The sequence below is a fragment of the Peromyscus leucopus genome, chromosome 12, assembly GCF_004664715.2.
Source record: "Peromyscus leucopus breed LL Stock chromosome 12, UCI_PerLeu_2.1, whole genome shotgun sequence".
NCBI classification, from domain to species: Eukaryota; Metazoa; Chordata; class Mammalia; order Rodentia; family Cricetidae; genus Peromyscus; species Peromyscus leucopus.
The window spans coordinates 73,176,836-73,202,904 of NC_051073.1; the positions used below are offsets into that span (position 1 = coordinate 73,176,836).

Sequence of the window (26,069 nt, forward strand, 5' to 3'; positions counted from 1 at the left end):
AAACCTGGTTTAAAAAAAATTAAGGCCTCTCCTCTTCAAGGTAGCTAAGATTAGAGGGCTCGGTTTCCGTTTTCTGTGTTTCTACGGGCCCAACGCCCAGGCGGGTCAGCGAGTTTCTGTGTGTGGAATGACGAATTCCTCTCGCCTGAGTTCTAAAATGATAACTTAGCTCGCTGCTGCAGCTGCGAACGCCTGGCGCCAAGCGGCCCCGCGCGGGGGTGGCGGGAGGAACGGCGCAGGCCGAGGCCAGCGGGAACTTCGCGAGTGGCCCCTTTAAGAGCTTCACTGACTCAGCTCAGCTCCCCCTCAGGTCGCGTTTTTTATGAATGAAAAACGTCCTTACATTCATTATATAAACAAGCCGGTGCTGATTGGTCCATGGCGCCCAGCGCATAAATTATGTAAAACAGACCTCTGGGGGCGTTGAAAGAGGCCGGCCGTTAGCCAATGGGCGCCGCAGTTGGTGGGGCGGCCCAGCTGGATTTGCCTGAAGACAGGGTAAACAAGAGGTGATGGGCAGCCGGGGGGACGGCCGCGGACCAATGAGGACGTGTCTGCTCTGGGCCACGGGCCAATGGCGGCGGGCGGAGCCGGCGGGGGCCGGGCCAGTGCTGCAGCGGGTTGCAGGGCGGTGCAGAGTCCGGAGGCCGGCGCGCGGAGCGGTCCTCAAACCCCGATCGCTGCGGCCCAGCCCGCCACCGAGGCGCGCAGGCGGGCGCGCGGAGTGGCCACTCAGGTGCGGGCTGGTTCCGAGTCCTTAGCCGGGCGTGCCCGGGGTGACTCCAGGAGCTAGCCGTCCCCTCCCCCCGAGGCCCGGTTCGGTTCGGTTCCTGGGAGGCATCGGGCGGGGGCGGCTAGCGGTTCCGGAGCGAGCGGAGAAACGGGTTTCCGTACATCGCGGAGGAGGCACCCGGGGTGCTTGGAGCGGGTGCAGGGAGCGGGGTGCGGGGCGCAGGCTGCGGGAGCGGGGTGCAAGAACGGGGTGCGGGGCGCGGAGTTGTGGGCCCCCGAGGGCCCTGGGAGGCTCGCGAGAAGAAACGCTCCGCGACTCTAAGGTGGGAGGGGGGCGGGCAGCAGTTTCAGGGGTGCTTCTCCAGAACCCCGAGAGTTCAATGACACCGACATGTGCAGCCTGCGGATGCGGGTTCTGCCCGAACTTCTGCGGGCCTGGCAAGTTGGAGACTGGGCAAGCCGACCCCCAGCCCCCCACTCCCTCCTCTGCGGGCTGAGGGTGCCGGGAGCCTCCAGAGCTGCGGCCTGGAGGGGAGAGAACCGGTGCCGAGACGGCCGAGAGTGATGCTGGAGCCTCGTGCAGGATTCGGGGTCTGGCTTGCACGGGGGGGTGGGGGGGAGAGTGGTTGAGTAGGGGGTGATGAAGGAAGGCGTGTGGGGTCGGGAGTAAATTACAGGCGGTTGGTATCACCCAGCGCCGCACCTCGTTTCTGAATGTGGGTGACTTTTATGAATGAAGCAGGTTTCTTTCGTGGACTCCGAGCTCTCTGAGGCTTTTTTTTCCCTCTCCCTTTTTTGTGAATGAAGCATTGAGCTTTTTTTTTTTCTCCCCTAAAACGCTGGGGTGAGGGGCCTGCGTTGGAGGCTAGGCGTGCGTTGGGAGTGGGGGCGGGGGCGCAGCTGAAGGAGTTTTCATGAATGGGAAGGCTGGGAATTGGGTGGAAGTGTGTCTTGTTTTGTGAATGGGGCCCGGCGCGAGGGATCCAGTTACAGCCTCTACCTGCGGTGGCGGCCGCGGCTCGTTCTCCCATTCATAAAACCAGGCCCGCTGCGCGCCTCGGGGAGGGGCCTCGATCCGGTCGCTGCGCCGAGTTAAAGTTTTCCTGGGGGCACTCGGATTTTTTTGGGGGGGGGCGACGACGACAACACAAAGGAAGTGGTTTAAAACTCCAGGATGAACTGGAGCCTTCCCTGCAGGCTTTTAAAAAATACTTTGAACACAATGTTTCCAGCCCTTGAACTCCAAGGACTGCTTAGAAGGTCCTCAAAGCTGCTTTTGGATTCTCTCAGGGCAGTTTGTTTTAACCATTTTTTCAAAAGATATTTTTGTGCATCATGAGATTCTAAAAATATTTTACCCTCCGGTTTCCTACACGTTGTCCTCTTACCCACAACAGACATTTAATAATTTCTTAGGCCACAATTTAATCAGACAGAGTTTTTAAATACAGCACAGAATTCTTTCATGCTTCTTGACTCTTTACTAATTTTCAGATTTGGATACTGCTTGGTGACCTGGCTGGCCAAGGGGGGCGGCGGGGGGGGGGGGAGAGGCCTCATTCTGAACGGTGTTTGCACTGTGTGGAAGGCAGGCAGGGGTGTTTTTCTAGGAAGTTGTGAACTCTCTTTCCTTTGACTTTGAAAATATCTGATTACTTGGGCCAAGAGCTGGCTGCGAAGGGTTTTCTTGTATCCTGCTCGCTTATGAAAATTTGATATGGTGTTCTCAGCATGAAAAACAAGTCAGATGGAAGGGCTACTGTGAAAAAAGTTACCCTAGTTTGTGTGCAAGTTAAAAGAAATTGCCACTTAGGCCTTTCTATTATTTAGGCCTGGGGTGAATGAATTATCATGCCAACCATTCTATTGTTTTGACCTGAGTTTTTAGTTGGAAAATTAAGTGTTTAGGAAGGTGACACCTTCTAAACTTGTTTATTAGCTCCTCCCACATTAGAAAAGTGTCTTCATTCTTTTGTTGCTCTCTCCCAAGCCCAGCTCTTACCAGTGTTTGACTGTTTTTGTTGGAAAATTAGACTTCACTGTTGAGTAAAGGGTGTTTTCTTTCCAAGGATGTTTTTGCTTTGAAAGGTTTTTTTTTTTTCGGGGGGGGGGGGGTCGTGCTTTAGTAGAGATGCATAAATAGTGAAGTGGAATGGAGCTTCCTTTATCTCTTGCTCTTCTAGATGTTTTATTCTTTTAGAAGCTGAGTTAATGGCAGATAATCTTTGTAAGTTGCCATGGAGATGTTTATGTCATTTCAGGTCTATACACCTGTTTGGACAGAAGGTTTAGGTTTTAAATAAAGAATTGTGTGTGAAGAAAGTATACTTTTGATCAATTTGTTCCTGGAACTGTACCGAGTGTTTTTTTTACCATAGACCCACAAATAGATCTACGAAATACTTTGAGAAACACATGTATCTTAGTTTCTTAATTGCCAATAATTAGGAATACTTAACATAAAGTTTCTCTAGTTCTTTTTACTGTACTATCAAAAACTTAATTATCTTAAAAAACAAAACCTGCAACAAATATGTCCTGGAAGGTCATTTTACAATGAAAACAAGTTGAGAGGCTTTGTTGGATGGTTGGTTGGTTGGTTGGTTTTGGTTTATGTGGTAGGCAGGCAGGCAATACTATATATAATAATTTTTTATATATAACTGTTTTGGTCACTGCTGGGGATTAAACCTAGGGCCTTATGCATACTTCTGACTAAGTGTTCTACCACTGGACAACATCCCCCTAATGATCAAGTAAATAGATTTGGCCTAAGTGCCTAGTAAGCTTTAAAAACTTATCATAAAAGTTTTACACCTTGGGTAGGCTTTGGGAACCTCAGAAATGGGAGGTGACTTACTGCTCAGGCAAGAAGAAAAGACGCCACTCCCACCACACTTTAAATCACCCAAATTCATCTTACAGGAGATCTCTATACACCCCCAGAAACTACTCAATGCTGAAGCCTTTCACCGTGGTACCAGAGACTTTGGAAGCACCATGGATGGGTTTTGTGATCAGCAAGTCCCTTTTATGGTCCCAGGGGTGAGTTGGCATCTTTGCCATTGTGTTCTTGATCTCCTTGTGTGGGTCCTCTTCCTCCTGGAGAAGTGGGCGGACCTCCACCCACCTCTTTTCCTGCATTTGAATCTTCATTTGTTGGCCTCTTTTAGAAATCTCGGTCAGAGGAATGTCGAGGACGACCTGTGATTGACAGAAAGAGGAAGTTTTTGGACACGGATCTGGCTCACGATTCTGAAGGTAGTGGAGCCTTCCCTGGCTGCCGTGGCTTCCTCGGATTGCCGGTGTGCTGTGTCCTGCCTGTGCTGTGCTTCTCCTTAGCCCAAGCAGGATCCTCATTCTGAATCTTTTTTTTTGTTTTTAATTACAGAGTTGTTTCAGGATCTGAGTCAACTTCAAGAGGCTTGGTTAGCTGAAGGCAAGTGTCTTGACTGTGCTGTGCCCCATGTAAAACATTCTACTGTGCCTTTCAGTAAAATACAAAGATCTAAAACAGAAATCTCTTTTCCAGCTCAAGTTCCTGATGATGAACAGTTTGTCCCAGATTTCCAGTCTGATAACTGTAAGTACCTTTCTGTTGCTGACACATTCCTTCTGAAATTGTTTGGTCTTGGATCGTTCCCATCTAGAATACGTTCTAAAGCGATAGCCAGAGGATTTTGGACAGTGGTATGCATGTATTTTAATAATTTCTGGCTCTGTTGAAGGCAAGATTTACTCAACATAATTTCAATAAAACTTCTTTTTACCTTAAAAGCTTGAACTCCAAAATTTTAAGTTAGTTTACTATCCATGATCTTATGTCAAACATTTCCTTTCTTTTAGATCTACCTGGGGGTAGGAGGTGTGTTTGTAATGTGTGTTGGTATTTGCAGGAACCAGAAGGGGGTGTCAAATCCCCAGGAACTAGAGTTACAGGTGGTCATGGGTGGCCTTTTGTGGGTGCTGGGAACCACACTCAGGACCTCTAGAAGAGCAGCAAATGCTCTCAACTGCTAAGCCATCTCTCCAGTCCCAGGTGTCTATAGATCATATATTTTTTTCAAATCCTCTTTTGTTTGTTTGTTTCTTTGTTTTATAAACTTAGTCTTTGAGATGAGGATGTAGCTCAGTGGTATAGTACTTGCCTAACATGTACGGGGTTCTAAACTCAATCACCAGCAATGCAAAAATGAGTTATGCTTAAGGCAAAGCCAGTGATGAGCCTGCCATTTTTCTTCCTTTGAAAGGTACAGCACATACTTAGTGGAAAATTCCTGTTGGTTGTGGTTCCACCTAACATGTCAATTTTTTCTTCTAAGCTAGTGAAGGATGATCACAGAATGACTTGATTGGCTTTTATTTGTCATGTGGTTGCCATGACCTCACTGTTGAGAAGAGTAAAGCCTTTTTTAAAAATCCTCTTTGGGTGCTCATTCTTAATAAATGCAGTGAGGAGTTCTACAGTGGCTCCTGATGCTGGCAGAGCATAGTTAGCTTTGCCTGGATCTTCCTAGGCTGTCCTCAACACATTTGGGGGCTTTATGGTCCAGGCAGAGCTACCAAGGACAAAGCTGGCTGATGAAATTGGAGCAGCCCAGGGCTGCTCTAGAGAGCATTAGTCACTGGCGAATGAGCAGGTTTAAGAGCGGGCTGGAGAACGCTGCCTCTCTTGAGAGTTGTATCATAGAGAAATTCATGTCTCTTAGTCATAGTTTATAATAGCAAGCACCTGAGCCAGACGGAGTTGATTTCTCATTTTGCACCAACAGATTCTTCTCAAAGCTTTGTTTTATCTCTAGGGTGTATGTGTGCATGTGTGTGTAAAAATGCCACTGGGAGAGAGAGAGTATTTGGGTCCGTATAAAAGCGGGGTATTCTAAATCTGTTAGATAAAAGAACAGAGGTACCAGCTAAGCATTCTGTAATGATAGGCCTCGTGTTCAAGGCAAAATGCCATGAAACTTGAAAAGGGAATAGGCTGCAACCCATAGATGAATGGCTACCTTAGCTTTGTCACAGCTTGCTGCGGAGATTGTCTATACAAAAGGAAATGCTTATTATTGCCCTTTGATTGCTTTCAAGTGATTGGGAGCCTGCCATTGAAAGGCTAAATAGAGATAACTCGTGGGGGCGGTGTGGGGGCGGTGTTTTCAAGGTAAGAGGCAGAAGCTACTCAAACTTGTTTAGGTCTGGCCATTCGGCCCTGCCTTTTCAGTTCTTCTCCAGAGCAGGGTAAGCTGCAGACTGCTTGGGAGGTGGCTTGCTTAGCAGAGGTTCTTTGAAACGCTTTTATTATGGTTGGTTCTCTGTAACCCGAAAGAGTTAAAAGGGAGGTGAGACAGCTGAGCTCAGATTGATGGCGTGCTTTGCCTGTTAGTGGGGAGGGGTTGGGGAGCGGGGAAGATGCCAGTGGGGGCTTCTATCTGCAGAGATTCTTATCTGTGGGAGTAGGCTCCAGCGAAGAAATCAATAAATGTGTCTTGGTGCTCTAGAAATAATTCCTGCTCGGCAAATAGAAGGTGCTAGGTTCTTTAATTAAAATACCATACCTTAAGTACAGGTGCTTTGGGAGCTGTCCCTGCCTACCAAATATGATGGGAGTTTTTGTTATTGTTGATGATGCTTTGTCTGCTTGCTTTTTGTCATAACTGCTTAAGGTCGAGCTTGTCTGTATTTTAAGGGTAAAATACATGGTTGAGTAGCCTAAGAAAACCTCGTAATAATTATTTCCTGACTCTTCTGAGGTAGAGCTTGGAGAAGGGTGGAGTCACATAGACTGACCCGCCCTGAGTGTTGAGGCAAGAGCCCCAGTATGGCTCGTCGGAGCCTGGAAGGAACTCTTCATTCAGGTTGCTGTGTTTGATTGTGGTTCAGGTTCAGCCAAGGGAACCTGGTGGGCGGGGAGCCGATGGAGTCTGGCTGCTGTCAGACTACATACCTTGCTTCCCTGTGAGCACTTTCCATGGCCTTGTGTGAAGGACCAGCTCTCCCGACTGTCTTTTGGAAGAGTCACATGAAAACCGTGTTTCTTGTGTCTTGTTTGTTTGTTTGTTTGAAGGACAGTATAGGCTCAATTTCTAAAAGAGACTATGTAATTCTTCCAGATTTGGGTACCTTGCCTGTAGACATCTCCCTGTAAATGTGATTTAAAGAAACGAACCCATTGTAAGTTTAACGGAAATGCCCGGCTCACCTCACATGGTGCAGATTTTGTTTCTGTCTTAGGAATACACACTCTATCTCCATGTGGCACGGTGGTTAGAGGAGAATATGTCGGGGTTGGTTCTCTTTCCACCCTGGGTGTGGGTCATCGGGCTTGGTGACAAGCACTTTTATCCTCTGAGACATCTTGCTAGCTCCTGGTTGGAAATTTAAAAAATTCGAATCAAGAGAACAGAAAGTGCATCCTCTAGACCAGCGGTTCTCAACCTTCCTATGTTGCGACCCTTTAAAACAGTTCCTCATGTTGTGACCCCAACCATACATTTTTTTTGTTGCTGCCTCATAACCATAATTTTGCTTCTGTTACAAATCATAATGTAAATATCTGGACTGCAGGATATCTGACTGCGCCCCCCCCCCCCCGCCCCCAAAGGGGTTGAGACCCACAGGTAAGAACTGCTGCTCTAGAGCCTAGGAGCTCTGCCCGTGTGTACACACCCCCTCCCAATAATCCCTTGGTGTTGAGAAATGACACGAAGAGCCAAGATTATTGGAGCTGGAAATCCCTTATAGAGATAGTCTGAAAAAAACAGCATGTAGTTTGGGTGTGAATGGAAAGAATTCAGTGAAATAAATAGTTTTTAATCCTTAAGGAAAGCCACAGCCCTGTTACCAGCCTGCTCCGTGGATCAGGACTCACCATTTAAGGTCCAGAAGGTGACTTTCAGGAGAGTGTTAGGGAGGTAGCTGGGTTTTTGATTTAGGACTTGGAAGAGATGTAAAACAGGAACATTGTTACAACTGACGGAATTTCTTAGTATAAAAAAGGTGTGAAACTGCATGTCCTACATATAGTAACTGTGTGTGTGTGTGTGTTTTATAATAAGTGAGTATGTCACAGACCACATGTTACAACAAAACATGGCCTCTGGGGTCTCTGTAGGTCTCTCCGCCCTTTCCCTACACATTTTCACAGAGTTAAGTCAAAGCCACAGATAAGATTGGAACTCAGGAGTGCTTTGGAACTTTGATGTGGGGATGAGGAAGCTGTTATGTTCGTTTCTCTGAGCTGGCTTCCTGGGTACTAATGAGTGTTTTTTAAATGCAGGCTTCAATTCTGATTTTTTTTAAAACATCTCATTTGTTTCAGTGGTGGCATTGTGAATAATTACCAGCATCTTGAGTAACTGAAATAGTTTATGCTAAGAGGGAATGATAAATCTTATTGTAGAATCATAGTTCTGTACCAAATACAGTTTACAAAATAGTCTTAAAATCTGAATGACCCCATTTTCCCCTTGAGTTCTTTTTTAGATCTGTGTTTCAAAAAATGAAAAATTAAAAAAAAAAAAGATTGACTGCAGGAAGTACAAGTAATTTCCCATGGACCAGCTAATTAGCTGTTAAAATCAGCTTTTCATAAATTCAGTGCAGTAGATGGCTGAGACTAGGGTTAATGGTTGTATTAGCCCTGGAGCCTCAAAGAGCAGCTAAGGCCCCTTCTGAGGAGAACATAAGAGTTCTAGCCATGGGTCTTGGGGAGGGGGTGCTGGTAGCAGCCCTTGCTCTGGAATGAGGCCACTTGGTAGGTAAAAGGACCCTAGATTTGTTGTTGTTGGAAGATAAGAAAGAAAACCATAATCGACTTAGGGAGAGGAGGCTTGACCAAGTCAAGGCCATTGGTGTGTGCTTCTCAAGGAGCGTTAGTACTGAGAGAAGGGAGAGAATAGAAAAGAAAGCTGACGGAAAAGTGTGAGGAAAACCCTGGAGGAGAGATGATTTGGCCCCAGACTTTATCAGTGACTTCCAGAGACTTTGCTAGCTCGTCCTCTGCTTTGTTGCAGACAGGGCCCTCAATGATTAGCGTCATTCCTGGTTCCGTAGCCTCTAGCATCCTGAGAACTGTTAGTGACCTAAGACCATTGATCTAAACGAGAGCCATATGGTCAAGTTAGGCATATTCAAAACAGTGGTGGTTCTCTTACTCCTCTCCAGTTGAGCCTGGAAGCCTGTCCAGTCCTTTGTATTTGGTGAGAAAACCTTGAGAAGGGGAATTAATCTGTCTGCCAGGCCGAGCAGTCTTGTAGGTGCCAGAAGTAACAAAATCCTGGCATCCATCAGGAACTCACCACTTAGCCCCGGCATCCTTCGGCTTTATGAGATGAAGATACGGGAGCCGAAAAGCTGACAGTCCATGCTGTCTGCCGTTTCTTCTGTCCCATGGTGTCATTATTGTGTTATGAGCCCCAGAAAGGAATATTCTGGGGGTGAGGCAGGTTTGGGTGTGTGAGAGACAGTCAGCTGCTACGTCTCTTGAGTTTCAATGGCGGCGAAGAAGCAGCCTCGCTGACTTCCCCCTCTTGGGCATACAGTGCCCTTGAGCAGCTTGGGCCCCATCTGTGCCCTGGCACTCACTGCTTCTCCATTTGGAATCCAGGGAGCTCAGAGTCTCGTCATGTTGCGGCTCCCAGCTTTTGGATGGGTGCCAGGTGTGCTGATGCCATTACCGGATTAGGTTGGTTTTTAAAAAATTCATTTTGTGAACTCATCAAGCTCGTCGAACGGAGGCTTTGGTCGTCAGTTCCCACCATTGTCCCTTTTCTGGGCTTCTTTCAAAAGAGTGGCAAGACACTAGATCCCTGGTGTGGGCGTGGCGTGTGAGTGTGTGGGGGCATATAGTCCTAACTCTTAGGTCCATTTGGGGGTCTGGTGCATAAGGTGACAGTGGACCCTTGCTCAGCTTTGCTGGGAGAAGAGCCCCTTCCCCCCAAAAGGCCCGCCCAGCAAACAACTGAGGCTCCCTCTGCTTAGAAAGAGGAAGTTAGAGAATGGATGGCAGAGGGTAGAGGATATCCAGAGCAGCCGAAGATCTAGGTCACGAGTCCCAGACTCACCTCCCAAACAGGCAAGGCCTTGTTTGTTGAGGGGACGGGCATTGAGAAGCAAAAGCAAAAGACGTTCAAAAATAAGTCTGGTATGAAGAAAACGGCTTACCAGCCCCAAATGATCTCATTCTACTTTCCTGAAGAAGTATACTTTTCCTTGAAATCAAGTTTGGTTGACAGACAGCTCCCTCCATTCACTGTCAGAGTAATTACTGAGTGTTTAGAGAGGAAAAAAAAAAGACCTAAGACACCAAACCAGTTTTTAGCCTTGTATCCTCTGAAGTCTTAGATTTTCTCCTCCCACTCCAGATCTACACAGTCTCTTCCCTTTTGCTGCCTGGACATCCAGGAGGGTGTGCTAAACCCTCCGGGAGCCACTTAGAAGCCAAGAAATGGTTGAAATTCCTAATGTATCCCAAGTCCCTCTGCCCTGGGGAGGAAGCGATGGAGCTCCCCGGGTTGGGTACCAGGGATAAATGGAGGAAAAGAAGTCTGTCAGGGCAAACTAAGCTCCCTGAGAGAGAGAGATGCCCCTTACTATAAACCAGGGCAAGGGAAATCGGTATTCTCCCCTGGAAGCTACAGTGATTCTAAGTGGAGGCCGAGTAGTCCTGCTTACTCCTTTTCCCCTTTCCCTGAGGGCACTTCTGAACCGCATCAGCCTTGCGGATTTCAGCAATAATCCTAGCCATTGGGTCCTAGGGAGGGTGCAGACCCAGCCAGCGCCCCCTACTGCGTCTGATTTTTCTTACATAAACACAGCACACTGGGCGAGCAAGCTTCTCTGTGGCGACAGCTGAGCCCTGGGCACGAGTAGTAGGTCTGTCCCAGCTAACTGAGCTGCAGACTCCCCCTCTTGTCTGAATGGAGCATTCCAAATTGGTTGTGAATGGAGGGCGGGGCCCACTGGCAGACTTTTTCAATGAATAACCAGACCCCATTGTGCAGCCTGTGGAAAAACAACCAACTCCAACAACGCTGCGACTGTTAGAAATATGCGTGTGATTGGCAGCTTGGAGAGCCTCCAGAATTAGTTTCCTTTGGCCTGCTAACTGCTCCCTGCTCTCCAAGCCTGAGCTTAATGGGGTATGAGTTTTCTTTTAAGGGCTGTCTTTTAACTCTCTCGCTCCCAGGCCGATGACCTGAGCTATGAGGACGAGTCACAGTGGATCCCTGAAGCCCTGAGTCCTACCCCTTTGCTTTGCCTGCCATTTTCTAGAGCGGCTGTCTAAGGTAGTGGTAGAGGCCCTGGGCGGGCTAGCTTCTCCAGAGAGGCTTGATTTGCGGATGGCAGCCTTTTATTTCCTCCGCGGCTGTGGCGTTACTTCTCCCCCCGAAGATGGCTGCCAGGTCTTCCAGACTCTGCTCTTCATCCCAGTCTGGAGGATTGGTGTTTGGAAGGCCGAGGCAGATATTTCTTGCTTTTAAGACTTTCATAATGGCCAATAAAACTGAACTCTCTCGACCCCTTGGCCTCTCTTTGGTTTCATTTTCATCTCTGCTCAAAAAGTGTTAACTTTAAAAATGATGTTTCCCAAACTTCAGTACTTAAGCTGCAGGCTACCCTCACTGTGGCTTCGCTACTTCTCAAACACCAATGAGAGGGTTGGCCTCTCCAATTAAATACCCAGAGAGTACCAGAACGATCGCTAACTTGGAACAACTCCAAAGCCAGAGGAACCTCCTCGAGGGTGCAGGAAGTATTCGGCTTTAGGGGTACCCAGCTCAATAGGATATACCCTTAAATACCCTCCAGCCTCTTGGCTAACAGCCAGCTCCTAAGACACTCCCAAAGAGCAAGTTAGGCTAGGCCAGCATTGTAGGACACTCACTCAGTTAAAGGGCAAAACTTAACTAGTAATGATGGATGAGGCTTCGGCAGGATTTTAAAATGCTCTTCTGAGTGTTTGTCTTTTGTCCTCACAACCAAAATAAAGTTGTTTATGTTTTGTCAAAAGGGCTTTTTATCCCGAATATTTCCCTGGCAGCTGACCTTGTACCCCCTCCCCCCTTTTTTCTTAGGAGAATAGACCTGGGTAGATTGTCCTTTGCCAAAGTTGAAACCTGTTAGGTTGCTACACACACACACACACACCCCGGCTGAGGAGGCTGTCATGGACATCAGCATTTCAATGGCAGGCCTGGAAATAATGGTCTAAAGAGTTATTCCCAAGGGTGTGTATGTACGCCAAAGAGGGGGTGACTGTGTAACAAGTTGGTCCCACCAACCAGCTCTCAAATAATAACATGGAGACTTCTTACTAATTATTAATTAGCTTAGGCTTGTTCCTAACTAGCTCTTTAACTTAAATCAACCCATTTATGTTAATCTATGTTCTATCACGGGGTGTTACCTCTCTTCTGTATTGTACCTCCTGTCTCCTCTCCATGTGGCTGGCGACTCCACCTTTCTTCTTCCCAGAGTCCTCCCCCTGCCCCCTCCGGAAGTCCCACCTAACCTCTTCCTGACTAACTCTTCTCCACTAATCTCTTTATTAAATGAATCAGAAGGCGTGTTGGCAAAGACACATCTTCACATTGTAAACAAATACTCTGCAACATGGGTGTCTCCTGTACACAGTCACCCATAGTGAAGGGCAAATTCTGGAGCCTGTCCAAATTTTCCAATCTGAATCTTAATGGAAAACAGTTGAATGGAGATCATCGCCCCTGTTACCTGAATACCTTGACATTTTCCAGTTGTCCTCTGGTCCTTTGTCTTCTCATTTCTTCCTCAGCAGCCATAAAGTTTTATTTCTTGAGTGATGCTGAGAAAACAGCGTGTGGGATTTTTAACCTGCCCTTTATTTTTATGAATATTAATCTTAATCCCTGCTTCTCATTTCCCATTCCTGTTCAGACTGAGAATTTCCTTTAGTCTTCAAGTACCTCCGGCAGTGCAAAAGACCAGTAATGTTTCTTCATATGTTCCTCAGCCACAGACCCATGCTCTGCAGGGTCAGTAGTACCTGGTCCTGTACTTAGCACACAAGCAGGGTATCTGTTTCATCCTCTCCCTACCCCACCTTCCAGGGCTGGCCTCCCAACAGTAGGAAGTAACTCTGCAAAGAATCCCAAAGCCTAGGTTCCAGTGATGACCTCAGAAAGAAATGAATTAGGGCTAGTTCTTATTTCCTGTCTCCTCTTCTAGATGCATGTAGTAAAGTGTTCGTTGGTGGTCTGGGTTGAGCAGCTGGTTCTGTGCCTCCCAGGAAATCTGCGTATGCTGGAGAAGCAGTCCCAGCACAGGTGCCCGGATGGGCTGCCTCCAGAAGGTGGCAAGTGACAGAGGAATGGATCTAGGGAGAGGCCGCTGGCCTAAAGTCAGACCCCAAAGGTGAACCTTAAATATAAAGTTGAAGGCTACGAGTTTGCACAGGTCTTTATGCATTTCCAGTACTTCTAACATTCCTCCCGTCTGTCTGTTTTTTGTTTTATTGAGACGGTCTCTCTGCATAGCCTGTTTTTAATATTTCTGAAATTTACTCTTTGTCAGTTTAGATGAGAACTATGTAAAGTGAGATAAAATTATTGAGACAGTAATGCTAAAAGTTCCGTTTGGGCCCCATCCTCTTAAAATAATGCTCTGTGCCTTTACCCTGCTGGGGCTTTCTGCGGGGCGTAACTTCACAGACCATCCTGCTGTGGTCAGTACGGCCACACTAGAGCCTGGAGAGTAAAACTCTGGAGGCCTCTTTTTCTGTCCTCTCATACTGGTAGAGGTTGAATATTAATATTCTGGGCAAGTAGTAAAATAGTCTGCAGGACGCTCAGCTCCTCCCTGGGTGTTCAAACTAATCAGTCACATTGTTACTCTACAGACACACTAAATGGTTGACTGGGCTGTTTTAGGTCCAGAAGCTTGTCTTGTCTTTCCCTGGAATCGGCTCTGTTCAGGTGGACAAGCCCTTTCCTTGACTATTAAAGCGGGTTTTTTGGGGGGAGGGGTGGCCTATATGTTGTAGTAGATAATTCTCAGGAGTGCTTACTCTGCACAAAAATGTTTCTTAAAGATTTGTGTGTGTGTGTGTGTGTGTGTGTGTGTGTGTGTGTGTGTATGTACACACATAGAGGCTGAAAGAAGGCATGGGATCCCTTGGAGCTGAAGGGACAGGAAGGAGGCTGTGGGCTGCCTGACTCAGGTGCTGAGAACCACATTGAGATTATCTGGGAGAGTGCAAGCGCTAAGCCGTCTCTTTAGCCCCCAGAGTAAGAGACCCGTAGCGTGATCCCTACCTCAGCCTGGGCCTCTGTTCTGATCCTTTTCCTCCTTTCATTTCTAACTATCGGGTTTGAGGTCTCTGGAGTCCCTCTCTCAGAATGAGAAGGCACCGGGTTTGCATTGTTGGCGTAGACACGTCCTTTGACCAACCAAACGGAACCTCGCGGCGCTTTGAGAGGGATGCCCAAGTATGGCGATGAAGGAAAGAATCTGAAACCAGTCACCTAGGTTAAAAAAAAAAAAAAAAGTGCTGTCATTGGCTTTGGCGACTGTGGTCCTTGGCGTCCAGTTTCCTTCCTTATTTGATAACAGGTTTTCTGTTTGTAATTATAAATGATGCAATTTGATATCAAGAGTCAGAGGCAGCTGGACGGTGTTAGACTGCTAGGCACTCCATAGCTTGTGAGGTCTGTGAATAAGAGGTGCCTGACGTGGAACCTATGCCCAAGGTGGCCTCCTCTCACCCCAAGACCAACTTTAGGGAGAAGAAAGGGGGCTTTAGTTAATACAGTGACTCTTTCCAGTTAGCTATGCTTTCTTTGAAAACACCGTCATTGTTGTTAGTACTGATAGAGCCAAAGAAAGGGCAAAGCCAGTGTTCTCAGACCCATGGCAACCTCCGATAGACGGCCGCAGACAAGCCTGGCCAGTGTTTCTACCTTCACTGCTGTATGTACTGAACCCAGAGTCTCACACGTGCCAGGCAAGTCCCTCTGTCACTGAGCTGTGGCTTAGCCCCTGATCCAAGATTCTGGTTTTTTCCTCAAATGAAGTCTCCAGGCTGGTCTGGAAGTAATAAGCCCAAGGTACCCTCCTGTCTTCAACTCCTTTGTAGTGGGACTGCAGGTACATGCCACCACACCCTTCTCTTCGAAGAGCTTTGAACCGTGGTCTGTGTGCACAGCCCAGTAACTCCAGTTCTTTCCGGAACACTCTCATGCCTGGGAGCAACTTCTGGTCTCCTACAGTGGCTCTTCCTGGCCAGGCTTTTCCTCTCTGTGTGTTCTTCAGAACATGGGAATCATTGTGTCCTTGACCACATTTCTTGCTTTCTAGAGGGGGAAGCCTTGAACTCCCCAGAGCCACCTCAATTTCCCTGCTCCCCCGTACTGTCCCTTCTGATGGGTTGCACATCACACAGTGCTCTCCTAAAGTTGACTTTCATGGGCAGCGTTTAGTTTTTTACCTTCTGGGTTTGATGATTTAATTATGGGATGTTGAGTGCTCCAGCCAGCTGCTAGATACTGCATCGTTGAACTGAGCCTACCAGGAACAAACCTGTAAGCTGCCTCTCCTCCCCCATTTGTATGTAGTTAAGAGCTAAAATAAACATCATAGTTCCTGAAATGTGCCAGTACCTGTCTAAAGCCCCTTGCCATGCCAGTGTCCCTGCCCACAAGAAACCGAAATGGCTCTGTGAATGGAAAGCCATTTCCATCTTACCCTGCTTCGATCATAGCCAGGAAGTTGTTCTGGCATTTAAAATGCCGGTTCTAATCCAGAGCCCCCAAGGCCGGCATCACCCCGTGTGCTAGGCCACCTTCGACACTAGACTGACTTCTCTGTTCAATCTGTCTCCTGCCTCTTGTAATTGTCCACACTTCCGGGAGCAGTAAGACCATAAAATAGTGTAACAGGACCTTCACACAAACCAGAGTTAGAAATGCTGTCCCAGCCCGTGTACCCTCTTGGTTTAACTCCATACCCATTCAGCATGTCCCCAGAGGAAGCATGCCCTGCCAGCCCCATCATACACGTTACAGCTTAGAACCACTGTGCTGCTGGCTTCGGGAGTCCACAGCCTAAATCTAAGCTTATTAGAGATAAACAGACATTGAGAGGAAGGTTTACACAGCAGGGTGTCTTTGTGTTACCCTGTCTGTGTGACTGTTCAGCAGAGTGGAGGAAGGTCTGTGAGCTGTTAATTCCTGTGTCTTGAGAGAGAGACCCTTCTCCAAGGCGGCTTCATGGACCTGTCTGAGAATTTTAGAGCTCAGTTCTCTTACCAGCTCAATTTCCTTTAAAATTCTAACTCTTGCATTTGGAGACCCTGGGTGTCCATGTTCAGAACGCTAAGGCAGTCTTCCACTGTCCTGATAACTTGTGTGTTTCTACCATCCCACTTAGGAGCATAATGACCTCCCTGATACCTTTCCCCCACTCCCACATTTCCAGAATCTTTTGAGGTGCCTCGCATTTTTAGGTAGTTTACCAACAAGATTCCTGGGCTTATACCCAAAAACCATTGCTCCCAAAGGCCCTGGTTCTTGGAGTTCCTTGATTGGACAGAGTCTGTATTCTTCCATCACTTAGTTCCACTGTGATCCACTCTCGTGCCTTTGGTTATTTCCCTCTGGTTGAACCCCAGTTAGTTTGTCTTTCAAAACGTTGACCCTCAGTCTTAGGTGGGTCCTGTGCCTGCACAGCCCGGGCACGACTTATTCCCGTTTCCCATAGTCCATGTCATGGTTTTACATTCAAAGCTTTCCTTACTTTCTTTAAACTTTTCTGCTCTCATACATTACATCCTGGCAGCAGTCTCCTCTCCCTCCTCTTCTCCCAGTCTCTCTTCTTCTTCCTCCCTCCCTCCCCAGATTCACCTCTCCTCTGTCAAAGCCTTTCTTTAGCTGACTGTATTACCTGGTTTCTAGATCTGAATCCTGACATTTTTGTTTTCTCTCCATACACTTAATTGCTGAATCTGTTTCTGCTGACTGTAGCAAAGGGATCTGACTCCCGAAGTCAAATGATCCGGGAACCAGCTTTATTGGATCTTGCTTTGGCCGTTATTTATTGTACAGAGGGTGGTACTGGCCATATTAGGTCAGTACCTATCATATAAGGTCTTCTGTAGTTGTTCATTGATGAGTTCTGCTTCCTCATGGTTGATCCTACATCATGAGATCCTGAACCATAGCACCAGGGTGACAGTCCTATGGTCCTCTCTGAAATGACATACAAGACAAATAACCCCTCTGGCCATGGTCGCAGACGCCCATAATCTCAGCATTGAGGAGGCAGATGCAGGAGGATTACAGAAAATTTGAGGCCCGCCTTGTGTATATATAAAGAATTTCAGGCCAACTAAGACCACATAGTGAGACTGTTTGAGAAGGAGAGGAAGATGAGGGAGAGAATGTGAACATCCAGAATATTTATCAACGCTAAAATCCCCTCACACCACCAGGGTTGATCCCCAGCCTAAATAACTGAATGATGTGACCAATTCTGAACCAGCCTTTCCTGAGCACACAGATGGAAAATTCTACCCAGAGCAGAAACTGTGCTTTCTTGATGTAAGGCTTTGCCTGGCACCGATATATATATATCTGCCCTTGTAGTTTAAGACTGCAGAATGAGCCTCCCTGAAACCTCAGCCCCTGTGTGACACACTGTGCCAAGGGACTGTCCTGTCTGCTCTTGTGTGGAGAGCCTCGGCGCCATGCCAGCAGTCTGCTGCCATCTTGGTTTCCTCCGTTGTAAATATTTCCTGAGTGGCATACATATTATTTTGGCTTGAGGATGTGTGAGACAGAATCTCATTTTGTAGAACTACCTGGCCTGGAACTCACTATGTAGCCCAGGCTGTCTCCAGTTTGCACTTTTTTGCCTCAGCCTCCCATGTGCTGGAGTTACAGGCATAAATCACCATGCTCAGCTTAGCATACTTTTGTCTTTGTTTTATTTATTTTGGTTTTTTGAGACAGGGTTTCTCTGTGTAACAGCCCTAGCTGTCCTGGAACTTGCTTTGTAGACCAGGATGGTCTTGAACTCACAGAGATCCGCTTGCCTCTGCCTCTTGAATGCTGGGATTAAAGGTGAGCGCCACCACCACCGCCTGGCTCTACTTTCGTTTTTAAATGCAATTTCGATCTTTGGCTTCACGTCTTTTTCTGATCCCCCAGTATGGTGCATTAGGATGAGCTAACCAGAGTCCTCAGAAATGCTTAAGCCCCAGGCTCCCCCTTTTTGCTCTTCTGGTCCTGGCCCTGCTCAGACTTCATGAGCAGAAGTGGGGGCCAAGGCAGCTACTTGGGAAGAGATTGACTAGGAGAACTGGAAGGGAAAGATTTTAAATTTTCAAAGTCTTTTTAATTGTCACAGGCTGCTGATGGCTGCTTTGTGCTCCCTTGGGGACTGTGGGCATGAATCTAATGAGCTGTCCAGCTGGTCTGGTGCTGCCGAAAGTCTGTTGTGTGTGTGTATGTATATATATATATTCACAAGGAGAGGAAATTCTCTCTGTTCCCCGCCCCCCAAGAATGCTTGTGGTTCTGAGTGAGACATATGCTTTAGTTCCTGCCCTATGTGGTTCCATATGTGTATGAAATTACTGATAGGTTTTATTTCAGTCATTCTGTACTCTGCAGCAGGGCAGCAAGAACAGTGGTGACAGGGACAGTTTTCGTCTTGCCCTCTCTAGGATGCTTTTCTTACTATTTTCTAAGTGGGTCAGAACCAGCAAAATATTTGGGAAGCCCAGTCTTAAGCATTAGGACGCGATCAACATTGGTTCTTGTGTGATTTTTAGATTCCCAGGGTTAGCCTATGCTTCTGGTTTGGTAACAGGCCAAGGTTGGCTTTCTTCATAGGTCAGTGCATGGGCTTCAAGCGAGCCTGTCACCACAGAAGGGGTTGTGTCCCCCCATGGGTGTGGATATGCGTGTGTGCGAGTGTACATGCCCACGCATATATTGGTGAAAAAAAAAAAAAGAGAGTTCAGCATGAGCTGTCTTCCTCTGTGGCTCGCTCCCTTATTGATTTATTTTTCTTGAGACAGGGTCTCTCCCTGAAGAAGCTGGACCTCATCAGCTGGCTAGAGCTGGGATGACAGGTGCGTACCGCCACACCTGGCTTTCTGATGGGTGCTGGGGATCTGAACTCAAGTCCTCAGAGTAGCACGGCAAACATTTTACCTAATGAGCCATCTCCCTGTCTCCAGGTTCCAAGTTCTTCACTTTTGACCTGTTAGGGCAGCCACAGATACGAGATCCGTTCTGTCCCTTTCTTTGAAAAAAAAAAGATTCTTGATTTATTTTTAAAAGCAGATCACTACATTTTTACATTTGTTCATTGCGTGTTCTTTCTCTTCTCATTGAATCGTTTAGAAGCAGGCTGTAAAAACCGTGACATTTCACCTCCAAAATACTTTAGTGTACATTGCCAAAACTTAGGGAAATTCTTCCCTGTAGTTCAAGGAAAGTAATGTGGTCCTATTCCAAACTCGCAGGTTGTCCCCGAGGACTTTTCTTAGAGTTAATATTGACATTGCTTCTGATTTAGAATTCAGAATCACCCATCCACTGCATTTGTGTGTGTGTGCCTCACTGGACTATTTAATCTGTAACAGTCTCTCTGATTTGTTTCAGTTTGTTTTTGAGACGGGGTCTCACAGATCCCAGTCTGATCTCCCTACTCCACCCACCCATATTTTCCCATATAACACCGAATTTTTTTTTTTTTTTTTCGGTTTTTCGAGACAGGGTTTCTCTGTGTAGCTTTGCGCCTTTCCTGGAACTCACTTGGTAGCCCAGGCTGGCCTCGAACTCACAGAGATCCACCTGCCTCTGCCTCCCGAGTGCTGGGATTAAAGGCGTGCACCACCACCGCCCGGCTTAACACCGAATTTTTTAAAGACAGGGTCTTGCTGTGTATTGTAGGCTGGCCTCAAGTTCATGATCCTGCTGCCTCAGTCTCCCTAGTGCTAGGATGGCATGTGTGTGCCACCTCAGAGTGTTTTAAGTTGCTTTATAGTTGCTGACCCATTTTAAGGGTATATTTAAAAAGAGTCTGTAGAGATGAAAACAGCATGTGGAAATGCTAATCTTGAGCTTGGACATCTCTACTGCTGATCCTCGCCTGCACTCATGTTACTGTGTTGAACTTAAAAGAATAGCATCAGATGTTGATAATCATATCAGAAAGAGCTTGTGCATGCTTGAGGAGAGGTCTTTGGGGAAGCTCATTACAGATTTTAGCACAAGGCTAAGGACATTGCTTGGCTTGCTGTGCAAGCTTGGGACCCGAGTTCAAATCTCTAGCACCCAAGTGAACCCAGGTGTGACTGTGCGTGCCTGCAACTCTGGTGCTGAGGGGATGGAGACAGGAAGGGGTGTGACTCTGCAAGCCTGTAACCCTGGTGCTGAGGGGATGGAGACAGGAAGGGGTGTGACTCTGCAAGCCTGTAACCCTGGTGCTGAGGGGATGGAGACAGGAAGGGGTGTGACTCTGCAAGCCTGTAACCCTGGTGCTGAGGGGATGGAGACAGGAAGGGGGGAAGGTGACTGTGCATGCCTATAACCCTGGTGCTGAGGGGGTGGAGACAAGAGGGGATATGACTGCAAGCCTGTGACCCCAGTGCTGAGGGGGTGGAGACAGGAGGGTGCCTGGGGCTTGTTGGCGGCCAGTCTAACTCCAGCTTCAAAGAGAGAGTCTATCTCAAAGGAATAAGGCGTAGAACAATAGAGCCAGGAGCCCTACGATCCATCTCTGGCTTCCCCGTGGGTGATGGTGAACATACACACGCATAGATACCACACATCCATAATAAATCAAATCAATTTTTAAAAATTGAGCATAGCTCATCTAATAATTGATTTCACTGTATTCGATATGAGAGTTTGTTCTTAATAGAAGTTAGCTATATTAGATATGAAAATGGTGAGGACCCCTGTACTTCTTTGATTTCCGCTGCTGGAACTTGTGTCCCCCTAACTGTAATTGATAGTGTTTCTAGTTTTTGTTTTTTTGAGACAGTTGCCAGACAGAGTGGTCGTCAGCCATTCTCCACATCTGAACGTGCTGCCTCTTCCTGGGTTTGGGAATCTTAGATACCTCCTTTTCCCAACATCCCCTTCTGGTGACAGAGTCTGTCCACTTAGCTCATCTTCCGGTGCGAGGAGGTGCCTGCCGTCCCCGCCACTCCCTGGTGCTACTGCGCCCCACACAAAGTATGTAGAGGTGATGATGGTGATGTTAGGTGGCTGGTGCACTCAGGACCTCACGGCAGCTTGGGGTATCTGCCCAAGATCTGCACAAGAAAGATCCAGCCAGTCAGTGTTTCTGGCCTGGGTAAGGGAAGGGCTCACAAAGGCTGCACTACCAGCTGAGGATCTATTGGCAATGATGGCTGCAGAGGGTGGGTACCTTCTTTGGAGGAGTAGCTGCAGGTAGGTTACCGATCCTCACGCCAGAAGCACTAATTGGATTCAGTGGATTATTATAAAAACAAAACATTGGGGGATCTGGGATAGTGCGAGGAGTGGCGGGCCAATTAAAGTTGAGTATGATCAAGATGCATTATATGTAATGTATGAAATTGTCAGAGAGAGAGAGATTGTGTGTGTGTGTGTGTGTGTGTGTGTGTGTGTGTGTGTGTGTGTGTGTGTGTGTGTGTAAAATGCCTGAGATGAATTTCTAGTCTGCTCATTCCTAAAATGGAGAACTCTTTCTGACTGTCCGGGTGATACAGCTGAGAAACAAGCCACCTCCTAACTCTTCACTGCTAATTTGCCATGTGACCTGTGCCTCCTTTCTGACATTGAGCTCCACAGGTTAGGTTGGTCTCTCAACATGTTTTTGTATGGAGATTGATACAGTGTGTCTACCTTTATGCCTTGCTTATTTTGTTTGGTTTGTTCTGAGAGTCACCTCGGTCAATAAACATGATTGTAATTTACTCATTCTAATCTCTGAATGGTGCTGAGGTTTTGTTTAGTGTTTCATTGAACCTATAGATAAATTTGAAGACAATGGATGTCTTTATAGTATCAAGCTTTTCAGTCCATGATACATCCTTCCATTTATTGTCTTTAATTTTTGCTAGTGCTTTATGGAAATCTCTTACTAGATTGTTTTTAGGTAATTGATATTTATGTTGCTGTTAAAACTTTCATTGCATTTTAATTGTCTGGGGGAGGGGCACATGCCACAACATGCATTGTGGCAGTCAAACAACTTTTGGGAGTTGGGTCTCTCTTACCCTATAGCTCTTGGGGATCAAATTCAGGTTTTTGAGCTTGTTTTAGAGCCTTTTCACTGGCCTTCGATGAATTTTCTTTAATTTTTATTGAATTCATTCATTTTTATGTATGTTTTTGTAGGCATGATTTTTCTGTCCCACCAGCCAGCTCCCAAATAACCACATAGAGACTTATTAATTAAAAATGCTTAGCTGATAGCTTAGGCTTGTTACTAACTAGCTCTTACATCTTAAATTAACCCATATTTTTTAATCTATGTTCTACCACATAGCTCAGTACTTTTCCTCATTACTGTATGCTCATCTTGCTTCTCCTCCTGACTCTGCCCTTCTTCATCCCTGTGCTCTCTCCCTGTCCCCAAGTCCCACCTAACCTCTTTCTGCCCAGCTATTGGCCATTTAGCTCCTTATTAAACCAACGAGAGCAACACATCTTCACATGTACAAAAAGACTATTCCACAATATGTTTTGCCTGCGTGTGTGTATGAGTACCACATGAATTGTTGCTCTTGGAGGTCAGAAGAGGGTATTGAATCTCCAGAAACTGGAGTTACAGAGGGTTGTGAACCACCATGTGGATTCTGGGAATCAGACCCAGGTCCTCTGCAAGAGGACCAGGTGCTCTTAACAACAGAACCACCTCTCTGTCTCTGTGTCTCTCTGTGTCTCTCTCTCTCTCTCCAGCCCCTTAAATGTATTTTCTCATTTCATATTGCTTTGGTTACCAGCAGTAGATCGAGATCTTTTTGTATATTGACCTTGTAACAAATGACCTTGTCAGATGAGCCTATTAATTTTTACTCTTTGTTGAGTATATTTATGTTTTCTTTATACCCACCCAGCCCATCTGTGAAGAATGACAGTTCTTTTCCGATCTCTTTGTGTGCATGGTTTTTGTTATTTTCCCATCTTCCATTGTTGAGGACCAGCTGATGTGTTGATTAACCCTGTGTTCCTTGTGAGGAGTTTCCTAGAGTGATATGACAAATGAGGCTAAGTTGGTTGGTAGGTAAACACAGTATGTAATTTCAAAATGGTATTACGGTGGGCTCTGAGACAGTGTTGTACTTTTTAATGTGTGCCTAGATGTGGACTTAATTAGATGTTATCGTCCAATTTTTTACCTGTATTTGGGCCTAGATCTTTATTGGAGTTCTTGTGATCAAATAGGAACCTGGAGAGTGGACGCGGTGTTCTGGCCTCAGCGGTGGTTTAAGAGGGGGTTGGCAAGATCCAGGTCTTCCGGTGTGTTGGCAGTCGTCTGGGTGAGCAGAAGGCTTTGGCCAACTGGACTGTGGAAGGGAAAATGAGACCTTGTAGGTGGAGTGCTGGGACAGAAGGCATGGATTGCAAAGCATGAAAGCTGTAGGCGTGGGGAAGCTTAGCCGCCACTGGGAGTGAAGGAGGATCCTGGACATTCTGTGGGGTAGAGGAGGGGAAGGTGTCTGTTCCTGGGGGGATTGCATCAGGGGTACCCCATCTGGAAAATGCATAGTAAACATGAGGCTACAGCCTTCTGATTTCACAAAAAGAATTTTCTCATATATTTCTGATTTGACTTGCTTTTCCATCTCTTTTGCTAGTTTTTTGGTTTTTTGAAACAGGATTTCTCTGTGTAGCTTTGCGCCTTTCCTGGGACTCACTTGGTAGCTCAGGCTGGCCTCGAATAGTGTTTTTTTTTTTTTTAATCAGCCAGAAGTAGGCTCTTACTTTGTAGCCCATGGTGACCTTGAACTTACCTCCTAGCCTCTGAGCACTGGGACTGCAGGCACATCCCACCATGCCTGCCGCTATGACTGGCTTTCTTTACCATCTTTTTGTTTTTAATTTTTAAATTTTTTATTTTTTTATTTTTATTTTTTAAATGAGACATGGTTTCGTATGGCCCAGGCTGGTCTCAAACTTGCTCCATGGCTGAGGATGACCTTGAACTCCTGAACTTCCTGCTTCCACCTCCCACTTCCAAAGTCTGGTATTAGACACAGGACCAGCTCCATCCACTTTTCTTTTTTTTTTGGTTTTTCGAGACAGGGTTTCTCTGCGTAGTTTTGCGCCTTTCCTGGAGCTCACTTGGTAGCCCAGGCTGGCCTCGAACTCACAGCGATCCGCCTGGCTCTGCCTCCCGAGTGCTGGGATTAAAGGCGTGCGCCACCACCGCCCGGCCTCCATCCACTTTTCTAAGTAGACCTTTTTTCTCTGATTACCTCTGGGAGATTCTAATAGGCTACCTAAGAACTGCTTGGGTAGAAATCCTGGCCACGTACTGGTTGAGAGACTGTAGCCAGCTCCCTGAGCCTTGCTTTTCTATCTGTAAATGGAAAGAGTGCAAATGATATTTTCCCATTGGGTTGGAAAGACTGAATGAAATAAAGTAAGCCATGGCGTGTGGACCATAGGGAATGCTAAGGGGGTCTGCCTGGTTGCCTCTTTCATGGCCTGTCTCCTTTGTTCTTTTCCAGAATTGTTGGTTCTTCTTGTCCGTTTTCCTTTGTTCAGGAGTGGTTTTTTTGGGGGTGGGGGATGGCTCAGCAGGTAAGAACATTTGCCGAACGAGCATGAGGACCCAAGTTCAAACCTCCAGTGCCCAAGTCAAAAGCCAGATGTGTCCTCGATGCTGAGGGGATGAGGACAGGAGCATGAGAGCTGGGTGTGACTGTGTGTGCCTGACACCCCAGTGTTGTGTACGTGTGCAGCGGGGCGGGGTGGGGGTTAGAGACAGGAAAATTGCTGGGGTTTTTACTGGCTGCTAGCCTAGCATCTGGTTCAATGAGAGATTCTGTCTCAGAGAACCTCAAAGAAGTGAGAGAGTGGTTGAGCAGGACGCCTAATGTCCTTCCTCTAGTCCCCATGGACACCCACGTACACATGCACACACAGCACACACATCCCCTCACACACACAGAAACACTTTCAGCCAGGTATAATGTGGTACTTTCATTGTTTGGGGGAGGGGGCGTGTTTATGACCTCTGTTTCTTTCTAATGGATAAAGTCGGTGATTGGGATCTCCTGTTTCTGACCGTGCTGTAGAAGGCTGCTAGAGTGACAGCATGGAACTGTCTCCTTTTCACAGCAACTCTTGAGTCTCGGACAATTCCTTCAAGCCCTTTGGGCCTCAGGGTTCTTATGTGTAGGGGACTGAATGAATGGACCTCAGGGTTCTTATGTATAGGGGATTGAATGAAGTAGACCAAGGCCCCAGGCAATCTCTCAACTGCTTCTCTGAGAAAACAACTAGAAATCTCTAATGTATGTGTGCCACGAGGAGAAGATCTTGCTGTATTACTCACTCTCACACTGTCAGTACTTGGAGAAATGGTCTCACAAAGGATCTGAGAAGGGAAAGCAGGGATGAGATCTTCCCGAGAGTGAAGGCGGTCCATTTTATTGTCAAGGCAGTTGACTTTGTGGGTCCATCTCCCTTTGAGCACAAAGATTTCTATTTATAGATGTTTATCAGCTCAAATAGCCAACACTTGGAACATCTCAGACTTCTTAGGCGTTCATGACCCTTCTCCAGTCTAATCCAGCTCCATTCTTTATAACTAGAGTTGTCTGGCATCATTTGGTAGGTCCACCGTGGGAAGGCGAGCACTCTAGTTTTTAAAGCACCAGGTAAAATTATGCAGCATCATGGCTCCATCTGAGTGCCATGTTCTTCACTCTCAAAGAAGCAGCTAGCTAGTACTTCATTATTCTGTAGGTGGAAGTTTCTGTCCCTCCAGCCAGCTCCCAAATAACCACACAGAGACTTACTATTAATTAAGATAGTTCGTCCAATAGCTTAAGCTTGTTTCTAACTAGCTCTGAAATTAACCCATTTCTATTCATTTACTTTCTGCCGCATGGCTGTATTACCTCATCTCCTTAGTGTTCATACTGCTCGCTCTGCGTCTCATGGCATCTCCTCTTGACTCCTCCCTTCTTCTTCCCAACATTCTTTCTGCCCCGAAAATCCTGCCTAGCTATTGACCATTTAGCTTTTTATTAAACCGATAATCTGAGTGACATTTTTTTACAGTGTATAAAAAAGATGGTTTCACATTATTCACGTGGATGGGGAAACCCAAATCACAGAGCACTC

At 46.7% G+C, this 26,069-nt stretch overlaps 1 protein-coding gene across 2 annotated transcripts in view; it reads left to right on the top strand.

The window, feature by feature from the left end:
* The first annotated feature begins 618 nt into the window (after positions 1-618).
* Etv5 (ETS variant transcription factor 5) overlaps positions 619-26,069 on the top strand; it is a 63,418-nt gene continuing 37,967 nt past the window's right edge. The window contains exons 1-6 of one of the 2 annotated variants that reach the window (XM_028875225.2): positions 619-736; positions 3,658-3,777; positions 3,906-3,993; positions 4,124-4,171; positions 4,265-4,315; positions 18,785-18,838. In XM_028875225.2, coding sequence (XP_028731058.1) covers positions 3,733-3,777; positions 3,906-3,993; positions 4,124-4,171; positions 4,265-4,315; positions 18,785-18,838 — 286 coding nt within the window. In that variant the 5' untranslated portion in view covers positions 619-736; positions 3,658-3,732. The remainder of the gene's footprint in view (positions 737-3,657; positions 3,778-3,905; positions 3,994-4,123; positions 4,172-4,264; positions 4,316-18,784; positions 18,839-26,069) is intronic. The other variant, XM_028875226.2, reaches the window with a different exon arrangement.